Source organism: Echinops telfairi, unplaced genomic scaffold (assembly GCF_000313985.2).
Source record: "Echinops telfairi isolate 266 unplaced genomic scaffold, ASM31398v2 ScPeMD7_443;HRSCAF=831, whole genome shotgun sequence".
Taxonomy (NCBI): Eukaryota; Metazoa; Chordata; class Mammalia; order Afrosoricida; family Tenrecidae; genus Echinops; species Echinops telfairi.
The window spans coordinates 57684092-57696590 of NW_022104341.1; the positions used below are offsets into that span (position 1 = coordinate 57684092).

At 43.4% G+C, this 12499-nt stretch overlaps 1 protein-coding gene across 1 annotated transcript in view; it reads right to left on the reverse strand.

The window, feature by feature from the left end:
- The window catches only part of IL23R (interleukin 23 receptor), an 82176-nt gene that overhangs the window by 42728 nt on the left and 26949 nt on the right, over positions 1 to 12499 (reverse strand). Inside the window, exon 5 of the mRNA XM_004699353.1 lies at positions 8976 to 9121. Coding sequence (XP_004699410.1) covers positions 8976 to 9121 — 146 coding nt within the window. The remainder of the gene's footprint in view (positions 1 to 8975; positions 9122 to 12499) is intronic.

Consider the following 12499-nt stretch of genomic DNA (forward strand, 5'->3'; position numbering starts at 1 on the left):
TATCAAGAAAGGATCCCAGCCCAGCCCAACTCAAGTCCATAAATCCAATACTAGTCCATAAGTCCCTTTTTAGACTCATGCAGTCACAGGCAATGATGCAGAATTCAGGAAAATGCCAAGTTGGTTGGTGCAAAGTCGTGTGGATCCAAAGTTGGTGGAAAACATCATAGGACTCTGGCAGCTCTCGGGGTCAGCAAGCAGGAAGGTCAAAGCAGAGAGAGAGGGGAGGTTCCCTGCATCCTCCTTATAAAAAGGCCATGTCCTTAAGGAGGCCATGACCTGTTTGACAGGTTGAATACCATCTCTACACTTTTATATCTTCAAGTTGATATGACATTATATAACTATCACCCTCTGCTTTCGACAAGACAATTACAGTAAACCCCAACTCACTGCCATTGGGTCAATTCTGACTCACAGTGACCCTATAGGGCAGGCTAGAACTGCCCCTGTGGGCTTTTGACACTATAACTCTTTATAGGAGTAGAAAGTCTCATCTTTCTTCGGACAATATCCTTATGAAATTAGAAACAATCCTTCCTTATACATCCTATCCTGAATTTGTTTACAATTTCTGGTAGTTCACTGTCAACTTATTGCCACAATTGTTCGTTAATTATCTTTATCAAAATTTTACTTACAGGTGATATTAATGATATTATTTGAAAATTCCCACATTTTCTGTTGGATCCCCTTTCTCTGGAATGGATCTCTTCTGGTTCATTGGCCAAGGGGCTGTCCTGCCAGTTTCTTGGCATAGACCAGTGACAACTTCCAGTGTTTGGTAAATTTATTGAAACATCTCAGTTGGTACTCTACCAATCCCTTGAGTCTTGATTTTGCCCATACCGTCAGTGCAAAATATTCTTTCTGTAACATCAGTTCTTGATAATATGCTACCTCCTGACATTGTGGATGTCCATCTTTTGGGGGAGGGGACTGTGACTCTGTGTATTCTTTCCATCTTTTGCTTTGTTTGATCTGCTGACTGCTGTTTTCATGAGCATTGATTGTGGATCCAAGCAAGATGAAATCCTTGGCAGTTTTGATCTTTCCTCCATTTAACACAACATCATCAATTGGTCCTGTTACAGGATTTGTGTCCTTTTCACATTGAACTGTAATCCATGTTGAAGGCTGCAATCCTGGATCGTCATTAGTAAGTGCGTCTCACTTTCAGCAAGCAAGGTTGTGTCATCTAGGTATTGCACATTGTTAAAAAACGTCCCTCCAAACCTGAAGCTGCATTCTTCTTTATATAATTCAGCTTCTCTGATTATTTCTCATGTGCTCCCCCATCTCTCTCTGTCTACATCTCTATCTATCTATCTATCTATCTATCCATCCATCCATCCATCTAAACAAATGAAGTAGATTGCAATAAAGGTCAATTATTTTTCCTTCAGGAGCAAGGAAGTTTGCTTCTGATAAATTAGCCTTTGAGCCCGCAGAACAAAGCTTTACTCTGGCATAATAAATAGGGTTGCCATAAATTGGAATGCACTCCAGGAATTGATTTTTCTTGCTCTATTCCTTTCTTTAATGCTCCGTTCTTGTTTGTATCATTTTGCTCTGAGTGCCTTCCACCCCTAGTGACTCTGGGTTTGGCTGTGTGGCTTGCTTTGGGCCAAGGAAAGCTTGATCAACATGATGCAAATAGAGGCTTGAAATGCACCAGAAAGATTGGGCATGAAATCTCTTACTTGCTGCGATCCCACAAGGGTGCGTCCAGGCTAGCCCATTGCTTCCTGGGAAAGGAAAAAGCATGCAGAGGATAGTGTGTCTGCAGATATCTGAGTGGAAAAACAAAAAAAGCAACCATGTCTGCTTCCAGCTAAATAAAACCAAACCAAGCCCACTGCAGTGGATTCAATTCTAACTCAAAGCAACCCTGCAGGACAGAGTGAAACTCTGCTAACTGCAAGGTTAATAGTTCAAAACCACCAGCTGCTTCTCAGGAGAAAGATGGGACTTTCTACACCTGTGAGGAGCTACAGTCTTGGTAACCCACAGGACAGGCCTACTCTGTCCTATATGGTCACTATGAACTGGCATCGACTTAATGGCCGTGGATTTGAAAAGGTGGGTAGCCCACATTAAGCAGTAGTTTGGGTTTTTTTGTATGAGATACTTAATTTTCTTTTGAAATCCCTCATCCTTTGTTAAATCTTTACATGTTCCAACTTGCCCTCAGCCATCGAAGCTCCCCTAAAACTCATTGCCATCAAGTCAATTCTGACTCATAGTAACCCCCTGTGGGTTTCTGAGACTAACAGTTTACAGAAATGAAAAACCCAATCTTTCTTCCTGGGAGCTGTTGTTGATTTCGAACTGTCAACCATGTGGATGACAGCCCGGCATGTAACCATTACACCACCAGGGCATCTCAGCCTCAGCTACATTATTAGAGGATTGAAGAATGGATGGAGGCAAGGTTGTTACGTGCCATCCAACTGACTCACCCCCTAGTGACCCTATGCCTAACAAAAGGAAACCCTGCTCCATTCTGTGCCGGCCTCACAATTGCTCCTGTGCTTGAGTTCCTTGTTGCAGCCACTGTGCCAGTCCGTCTCACTGAGGACAGCCCCTCCACCTTACCAAGCATGGCATCCTTCTCAACATGTGCGAGCTGAACTCATGACAACATGTGCGAGATGAACTCTTGCCATCCTGGCCTCCAAAGAGCACACATTGCGGATACCATCAGGACAAAGTCCTTGACAACGTGAATCTTTTCTCCATTTATCATGATGTTACCCTATCGCTCCAGTAGTGAGGATGCTGGTCTTCCTCCAGCCTGAAGGCTGCAATCCTTGAGTTTCTTCAGCAAGTGCCTCAGTCCTCCTCACTTTCAGCAAGCGAGGTTGTGTCATCCGCATACCACAATTTGTTAAATAAGCCTTTCTCCAATCCTAATGCCACATTCTTCTTCATATAATCCAGCTTTTCTGACTATTTGTTTAGCGTGCAGTTTCAGTCTGGCGAGAGGATACAACCCTGACACACACCTTTCCTCATTTTAAACCACACAGTATGCCCTGGTTCTGTCCACAGAACTGTCTCTTGATTCATGTACAAGTTCTGCATAAACACAATAAAGTGTTCTGGAATTCCCATTCTTTTCAAGGTTATCCTTGAGAAGTTTGTTAACATCCTCACAGTCTAATGCCTTGGCATAGTCAATAAAACACAAGTACCTATATTTCTGGTAATCTCCACTTTCATCTGATATCAGCATTGACATCCCTTATTCTACTTCCTCTTCTGAATCTGACCGGAACCTCTGGCAGCTCCCGGTCAATAACCTTCTGCAACCGTTGTTAGATGATCTTCAGCACAATTCTGCTTGCATGTGATATCAATGATAATGTTCTAGTTGGAGTATTCTATTGGGTCACCTTTCTTTAGAATGGGTACAAATATGGAGCTTTTCCAGTCAGCTGGCCAAGTCTTCCAAATTCCCTGGCATCGACTCGTAAGTGCTTCCAATGTTTCATCAGCTTGTTGAAACATTTCAATTGGTATTCTGTCAATTCTGGAGCTTTGTTTTTGGCTAATTCTTTCAGTGCAGTTTGAACTTCTTCCTTCAGCACCATTGGTTCTTGCTCATATGCTGCCTCCTGAAATGGTGGAATGTCAACTAGTTCCTTCTGGTACAGTGGCTCTGTGTCTTCTTTCCATGTTCTCTTGATGCTTCCTGCATTAGTCAATATTTTCCCCATAGAATCTGTCAATATTGCCACTCAAGGCTTGAGTTTTTTCGTAAGTGATTTCTGTTTCAGGTATTCTGAGCATGATCTTCTCTTTTGGTTCTCTCATTCTAGGTCTTGGCATATTTCATGATAATATTTAACTTGGCCTTCTTGAGTTGCCCTCTGAAATGCTCTATTCAGCTCATTGATTCATCATGTCTCTTCGGAGGCCATGAGATGTGCGTAAATGTTTCCAGAAGGCTAAGTTGAATCTCCAGGGACAAAATTCAGTTTTGATTTGGCACTGTTTCTCAGTTGACAAATATTCTGGTTCCCTTCGATACCTCACAACTCGTACGCAGTTTAGCTAACAAGACAGAAAGCCGCTCTCATTGACTCACTTTGATTTTCAGACAGGATTCCTTGTCTGAAAATCCCACTACCTTTTCTGCTCTGTGCCCAGTCCCGCATCGATGCTATGCTATGTCATGGCGTGCTGTACTATGCAGTGCCACGCCGTGCTGCATCGCTGTGGCATGCTACACTACACGAGCTCTGATTTATCATGACGCCACGTGAGTCAGAGTAGGATTGTGTTCCATCGGGGTTCCGATGGCTCATTTCAGAAGCAGATCATAGGCCTGTGTTCCAAGATGCTTTGGGATTGAAGCACTAACCTTTGGTTTAGGATCTGAGTACGTCAGTAACTATTTGCCCCATTTAGAGACTCCAGAGGCTATAATAAAGAATAACAACAACAACAACAACAAAATTCACTGCTATCAACTCTATTCCAGGTCACAGTGAGCCCACAGGACAGAGTAGAACTACTCGTTCCGAGACTGTAACTCTTTAAGACGACTAGAAAGTCTTATCTTTCTTCAACGTGCAGCTCACCACTCACAATAACAGGGGACATTTATTGAGCAGTAATTCTGTCCAGAAACCACTGGATACCAACAGCTAAAGTGACCTATGATTTAAAAAAAAAAAAAAGTTGTTTGTTAAGTGAAAAGCTTAAATGAGATGACAAATATTCTTTTAGCTTCCTTGTACGCCTTCCTCCGATGAAGAGAAACGCTAAAACTCTCTGCCATCCAGTCAATTACAAAGAGAAAACCTGGAAAATTAAGATCAGCGTTTCTCTGTAAATCACCAGTTCTCACCATGGCACACAAGGCACCACCAGGGGGCGCAAAGAACAAGAGCTTCAACCAGAAGATGGAGGTTTACAAAAGACTCTGTCAAAGACAGTGATAATATAATTAATTCCCTTCTATTTCCTAGATATTCGCCTAGCCTATTACCTCCTACTATCTCAACCAAATGCACTGCTGTCGAACTGATTGCAATTCATGGAAGCCCTATAGGACAGATGAGCGCGGCCTCCGTGGGTTTCTGAGTCTGCGAGTCTTCATGGGCGTAGCCAGTCTCTTCTTTCTCCTCAGGAGTGGCTGGGGGTTTTTAACTGCTGACAGAGCAGTTAGCAAGCCAACACACAGCCCAATATGCCCCAAGGGCTCCTTTGACCCCGGACTACTGATGTCAAAAGGAACCCCGAGGGAGCAGGGACTGAAGTACTTGACTACTGCCCACAGAGTCAGTGGTTTGAGCCTGTCAGCTCCTTCCCGGGAGAAGGATGCAGCCATAGGCTTCAGCTGTGAATTTAAAAAATCATTTTAATCTTTATTGCATGAAGCAGCATTTCAATAACTGCTAGATTGCCAGGCTTTCAAGATTTTACAAACATTTACTTCTGATTAGATGGCGATTTCTTTTCCATTGGCTGCATCACAGATTCCCGCAATGCTGGAATGACAGGTGTGAGACGCACTTCTATGTCTACACACATGCCTGTTGCATTGGATGTCCATAGAAGTCTTGATCAATAAAGAGCTTTTTTCTCTCTGCACTAATGCTGTAAATATATATACATATACATATACATGCGTATATATATACATATATATACGTATATATGTATATATATATTCCTATTTTTAGCAGGTAAAGAAAAACCATATCTGATTGAAACAGGTCATCCTGGTGTTATTCAGTATGGCCAACAAGACCCCACAATCACAGCCAGGGGTCAACAGCCTTGGAAATCCTATGAGACAGTTCTACTCTGTCTTTTAGGGTGAATATGAATCAGAATCAACTTGATGAAATAGATTACTTATATTAAAGGAGCCTAATACTATGGGTGGTGCAGTCAGTTAGCTGCTAACCAAAAGGTTGGACATTTCAGAGATCCCTTGGAAGAAAGGCCTGGTAATCTCTTTCCTAAATCCTCCACTGAGAACCCTAGGGAGCACAATTCTACTCTGACATACATGAGGATGCCAACAATCAGAAGTTTCTGAATGGCAACGGGTCGGACTTATGCCAAGGGGGAGTTTAATATTCTCAACATGGTTTAAGGACAGTGACACTACACAAAGGGCCTCAGCTGTCCTCCTAGAGCAGCGCTTCTCAACTTGTGGGTCCCAACCCCTTTGGGGATCGAATGACCCTTTCACAGGGGTTGCCCGATTCATAACAGTAGCAAAATTATAGTTATGAAGTAGAAACAAAAAAAAATTTTGTGATTAGGGGTCACCACAACATGAGGAACTATATTAAAGGGTTGCGGCATTAGAAAGGTTGAGAACCACTGTCCTAGAGTAAAATCCCATTCACTCCATTCAGTGGTCAAGATTTTGACTGGGGCCATTCTGAAATGAACCTAAATTCCATATATGCAGACAGAGCGACTGTGGCAGTTTGCTTTGTTTTATCCCTGCGTCCCGGGCATTAGGCATGCGGTTACTGTAAACCCTGATGCCAGAATTACTTTGCAAAAGAACTCTAGCAAGACCAACATTTGGTTATTGGTCAAATGACGAAGAACATAGACTCTCACATAAGTGTAATCCAAACAAACTGTGAAGTTCACACTTAGGATTTAAGCAAACACGTTCTCGGCAAAGCTTTATTTTTTTGTGGATTCTGTGCAAGATTTCTTTTTCAAGAGCTCTTTAAAGTCACGAAACCCATGACGTGTTATTTTTCATCTTCTAGCTGCTCTTCGGACACATTTGGTAGATATTTATTGTTGGGTTGGTTCTGACGTGTGGAGACTCATGTGGGCCAGAGTAGATCTGAACATCAGGCCTTTCTTCGAAGGCATCTCTCGCTGGACCCTAATGGCCAACCTCTTGGTGAGCAGGCAAGCTTTGACCATTGGCACAACTTATGAACTCCTCCAATGGACTGAAAAACGTATTATTCCTCAAAAGCAATGCCTGATGTTCAGAATTTGAGGCTGAGACAGTATAATGCTTCTGAATCACACTAATCACCAAAGAAAAAATAAATTATGTTGATCATATTGTTCAGAATTAAGTATGCTCATAGGTCATTTTATTTTAACTCTCAAAAAACTGGTAATCCATTCTGGCTTCCGGGTTGGGCTGTTCACCTAAGGAACAGCCCGTCAAACCCACCAGCCCTCTCTCTGCTGTGGGAAAGATGGGAGACTGCTTCGTACAAATCTACAGCCTCAGCCGGCCAAAAGGGCAATTCTCCTCCATCCTCTAAGGCCGCCATGAGTTGGAATTGCAGTGGATTATCTGGATCAAGAACCAGCCAGAACCGTCATTTCTTGATTTTTTTAATCCAAATGGCAATTCACTACATTTAAGAATAATAAAATGACATTGGTTTTAAAATAAACCTCAGGTGGAATGTCTTTTTCTGCACCAGATTAGATTCCCCTGTAGCTCACATGAGTGAATTTCACTTTTTTAAAACTATTTTGGCTCTGTATTCTGACAATATTGTTTAGATAGTTGCTCATTTGCTTCCTTCCTCCTCCCTCCTTACTTGCTGAAGTAAATGTTCCAATAGCCCTTATTTTGTACTCTTGGACACAGATCATCACTTTAGAAAATGTACATGGTTCAGGAAATGTGAACACATGCAAAATTTATACTTAATCTGCATTGAGTTTAATATAGTTGAGAGCAAGAGAGACAGGGGCGGGCCTTGTAGAGCCATATATCTCTCTGCCCTCCAATCAAACTACGACCTGATTAATCCTCATGTTCCTATTAGCGAGGTTGGCACAATAAACCTACCTATGACAATGTCACTGATTACAACCCCCACACTGTAACATTATTTGTCTCACTTCCTGTTTCCATTGCTCCTTTATGCCCAACCCTTTCCAACTTTGTTCTAGGGTGAATGTTGCCTTTAGACTTTAAATGTTTGATTAGTCTAAGGCATGCGCACCTCACCACAGTTACGATTTCTCTTGTACATTAGTGAAATCTCATCATATTATGTACAGGCCCTGTTATGTGATTTGTTAAATTTCATCAAGACTACTTGAATGGTGCACCATAATCACTGATAAATGTCTCACTCTAAGAAACCCTGAATTACAAGGGGCTCAGTAGACTAAGGAGGCCCTGGGTGCTGCAGATGGGTTCTGATCTCAGCCACAAGCTTGAACTTGAGCTGTCTGAACCGGCTCAGAGGCACCTCAGAAGTCAAGCTTGCCTGTATTCTTGAAAACCCTATGAGAAGTCCTACTCTACACACATGGCTCACTATGAGTTGGAATTAACTCTAAGGTAACGACCAACAAGATGAATGAATCCCTCTTGGTCAAGACATTGTTTAGCCGTAGACAAAAGGCAAGAGGACTATTGCAGGAAATAGCTCTGTTTGGAAACACAAGGAAATCATGATTAAAACTGGAAATGCTTGCATATCATGAACATAATCGGATTAAAAACATGCTCTATCTTATATATATGGCTAGACCAGAACATGTGTACTGGCACAGATAAGAGCTTGCAACACAGGGCATCCAGAACAGATAAGCCCCTCATGACCAATAAGGGGAGCAGTGATACTAGGAGGGTAAGGGAAGGGGTGGGGGGAGTAAGGGGGAACCGATCACAATGATCGACATATGCGCCCCCCCTTCCAGGGGGAAAGACAGCAGAAAAGTAGGTGAAGGGAGACCGCAGTTGGTTTAAGACATAAAAAATAAAGAATAATTTATAAATTATCAAGGGGACATGGGGGCAGGGAGAGTGTGGGAGGGAGAGGAAAAATGAGAGTTTAAAAGATTTAAAAAAACATAAATCCATGTAAAAACTCAGATAAATCCATGTAAAAGCTCAGATTGAAAAATAAGTCCACTGTGTCCATGGCTAATTGATTGCCTTTCCTTTTCAAACATTGGCTCATATGCTTATAGAGTGAATGAATAAATGTTCAGCTTACATTCCAAGACACATTGGTTGTAGCCCTGTATCTCATTTCACAGGAAAGCTTTTCAAAGGTTGTTTGACTCGTCCAGTGAATGACAATCTTGGGCACTGTGGTATTTGTCTTTTCAGCCTTGGAAATGACGGTTGTGGCAGGAATCACTAAGGGGCAAAAACACACAAACCAGCTCTTTAAAACATGTCCAGGAAGAAATCCGTACTCTTTTTTCATCAATATAGTATACATGCTGAAAACTCCAGGTATATTTCAAAAATGCCATTATCAAATTAACTGCTAAGGAATGATTTCTTGGTTTGATATCTAGTCATAAAAAGCAGTTATTTAGAGAACTCTGGAGTCAGGGAAATGGATCTTCAGAACTTCAAGGATGAGTTAACCACCCTCAAGATGACTAATGACCACCTTCTAGCCTTCCCCCTGCACCATTTGTCTGCCAGTCGGTCGTGCTGTGGTGGCTTGCATGCTACTCTGATGCTAAAAGTTATGTCACCATTATTCCAAATACCACCAGGGTCACTCAAGGTGAGCAAACTTCAGTGGAGCTTCCAGACTAAGCAAAGCCTATGAAGGAGGAATAGACGGTCCACTTCAGAAGGATTAGCCACTGGAAACTCTATGAATTGCAGTGGGACATCATCAGATAGTGATTGTGCTGAAAGATGGAATCGGTGGTGCACTTCTGAGAGTTTAGCCACTGGACAACAACAGCCTCAAACATGCCATCAATGGTGAGGATGATGCACAACAGGACAAACTGACTGCAAGGCACACAGCAACAACAGAACAACAGCCCTGCTCCCAGGAGTCCTGCAGGCACTGGGCTGCTGAATACAGTCTGTGGTTCACATTCATCAGTTCTAAGAGAGAAAGATGAAGCTGTGCGTTCCTGTGACTCTTTACAAAGCCTTGTGTGATAGAGTGACGCTTCTTAAGATGCCTCTTCCACCCCTGTCTTTGTAACTGCCACCAAGAGATTGGGTAGGGCCTGTGTAACACTAACAGAGGGCACTGGTCATTTTAAATTACCACCCTCATGGCTATAGGGAGCTCTAGTGGTGAAGTGGTTATGACACATTGAGCTTCTAACCACAAGATCATCAGTTTGAAACCATCAGCCACTCCATGGGAGAAAGAGGAGGCTTTCTACTCCCATAAACAGTTACAGACTCAGAAACTCACAGGGGCAGTTCCAGTCTGTCCTGTAGGGTCACCATGATGGGTCGGCATTGGCTGCAGGGCAGGGAGTTTGGTTTTTGAGTCTAATGGCTGTAGACTAAGCAGGAAGAGAGAGAAACCTCAGAGCCATTGTAGAAAGAACAAGATCTTTGCCAGAGTGGCAGAGGCCAAGGCCAAGGGCACCGGATACTGTGGCACAGAGGCTATAGGAGCCAGGCTGAGACCAGAGGCCAAGGCAAGGAGACCCTGAGCAAGAGCAGAGGAGCAGCGCGGAGAGTAGAGAACAATGAGGCAGCACAAGTGAGGTGCCTGGTCCGTGGAGGCAGGGACCAGGGACACGCGTGGTGAGAAGCTGATGACTGAGAAAAGACGTGGCTGCTTGGCTGTGGATCAATGACAGAATCTTTCCTATTTACTGATCCTGACTTGTGCTAACCTACTATCGCCCCTAAAAAATCCCCATACGTGTGAGTTTTGTCTGAGTTCTATGTGGCCAGTGCAATGAATTATTGAGGCTGACATCGAATGAGAGTGCTGCGGGAGGAATGAGGGGTGTCGGAGCAGGTAATGGAAGTTGGAGGCTGGAGGCATGTCTGGCCCCTCCCTTGTGGCAATAGGGATACCAGAAGAGGTTTTTCTCACCTTAGAAACCCTGTTTGGGTCCCTGTGCTTCAGAATCAGTTCTAAGGCAGTGAATTTGGTTTGGTATTTTACATTTCTCCAAATGAACCCTAATGGCACAACAGTTCAGCATTTGCCACTAACTGAAAGTCAGTGGGAGCCCTGGTGGTATAGTGGTTTTGTGTTGGGCTGCGATCTGCATGCAGGTCAGTTCAAGACCACCCGCAGCTCTGCGGGAAGAGAGACTCCAGTACACAGTTACAGTCTCTGAAACCCAGCCTGGAGTCTATGGAAATGAATTTGGTTTGGGGAAAAGTCAGCAATTTAGGCCCACCCTGTTGCTCTGTGGGAGAAAGACCTGCAATAATGTCTCCAGCTTAGAAAACCCAACAGGGGGAGTTCAAATCAGCCACACGGAGTCGATATGAGTCCAATATGAGTCAATATGAGGGGACCAAACAGCAGCAGACCAATTTCTGAGTTTGTCTTGGGGTAATAGTACAAGCGTTCTTTTACAGAAAGAAATATTCCTGGGAGTCAGACAAAACCTGTCTAGTCCAATAGAAATGTAGACAACACAGTAAGGCAGGTCTAAGTCAGGCCTTCACACAGACCAGGGAAATGCAGCAGAGAGCTAGACTTTAGTTTTCTATGTGCTCATGCTTTGTAAATAAAAATATGCCCTATAATATGCAGCCAAATCTTCAGTTTGTTACACAGGACGCAGATATTCCATTTGTGTACTTACTGCTTAGGTTTCCAGCATTCCCACGAGATTGTAGGATCTTTTAAAAAAATCTGTCAATTATTTCATAGATGCGATAATTTTGGTTTGTACTTGACAGCATCTTTTGGTTTCTTTTCAGCAACATTTATTTATCGACATTATTAAAATGGGGAGAGTTAATGTTCAGAATGACAGCAGAAAGCATGGCACTTTCTGTATTGAAATTTATTTCTCTTCCAAAGAAGGTCCAGCCTTCCTCCCACCTGTCATTCTGGCATCGAATGCGCTGCCAGCTCCGCCCTGCATTTCAGCACTGAATGCAAACTTAATTAAAGCCCAGCCCGATAGCTATTATGTGGAAATTGCTCCCTGGAGAGTTCATTCGTTTACTGTTTTGTTATCTCATTCTTAAAGTGTCTCCAATGAATCAACTCATCTGTTCATTGATAAGCTGGTGCTTTTGTTGACCAGAGCCCCTGAGACAGCCAGCTGTGTTTGCCCATCTGAGTTTCTGAGGGTCCATTCCGGGATAAGGAGAGGAGGAGAGAGAGAAGGAAAGGAGGGGCGCTAGGAAGAGACAGGAAGAAAGGGGGGAAGGAATGGTTGTGTGAGCTCACTGTTGCAGCCCCTGCGTCCGTCCATCCTGTCAAGGGGCTTCCCCTTTTCCACTGCCCTCCACCTTCCCAAACATGATGCCCTTTCCCAGGGAGGGCCCCCTGACAGCATGTCCAAATACGCGAGACAAAGCCTCACCACCTTGCGTCTACGGAGCATTCTCATTGTACTTCTTCCAAGACAGATTTGTCTGTTCTCCTGGCAGGCCGCAGTACTTTCAGTATTCTTTGACAATACCTTAGCTGAAAGGTAACAATTCTTCTTCAGTCTCCTTTATGCATTGTCCAACTTTCACAGGGATGTGAGGCGATTGGAAATACCATGGTTTGAGTGTGGTGCATCCCAGTTCTCAAAGTGACGCGGCTGCTCTTCCACACGT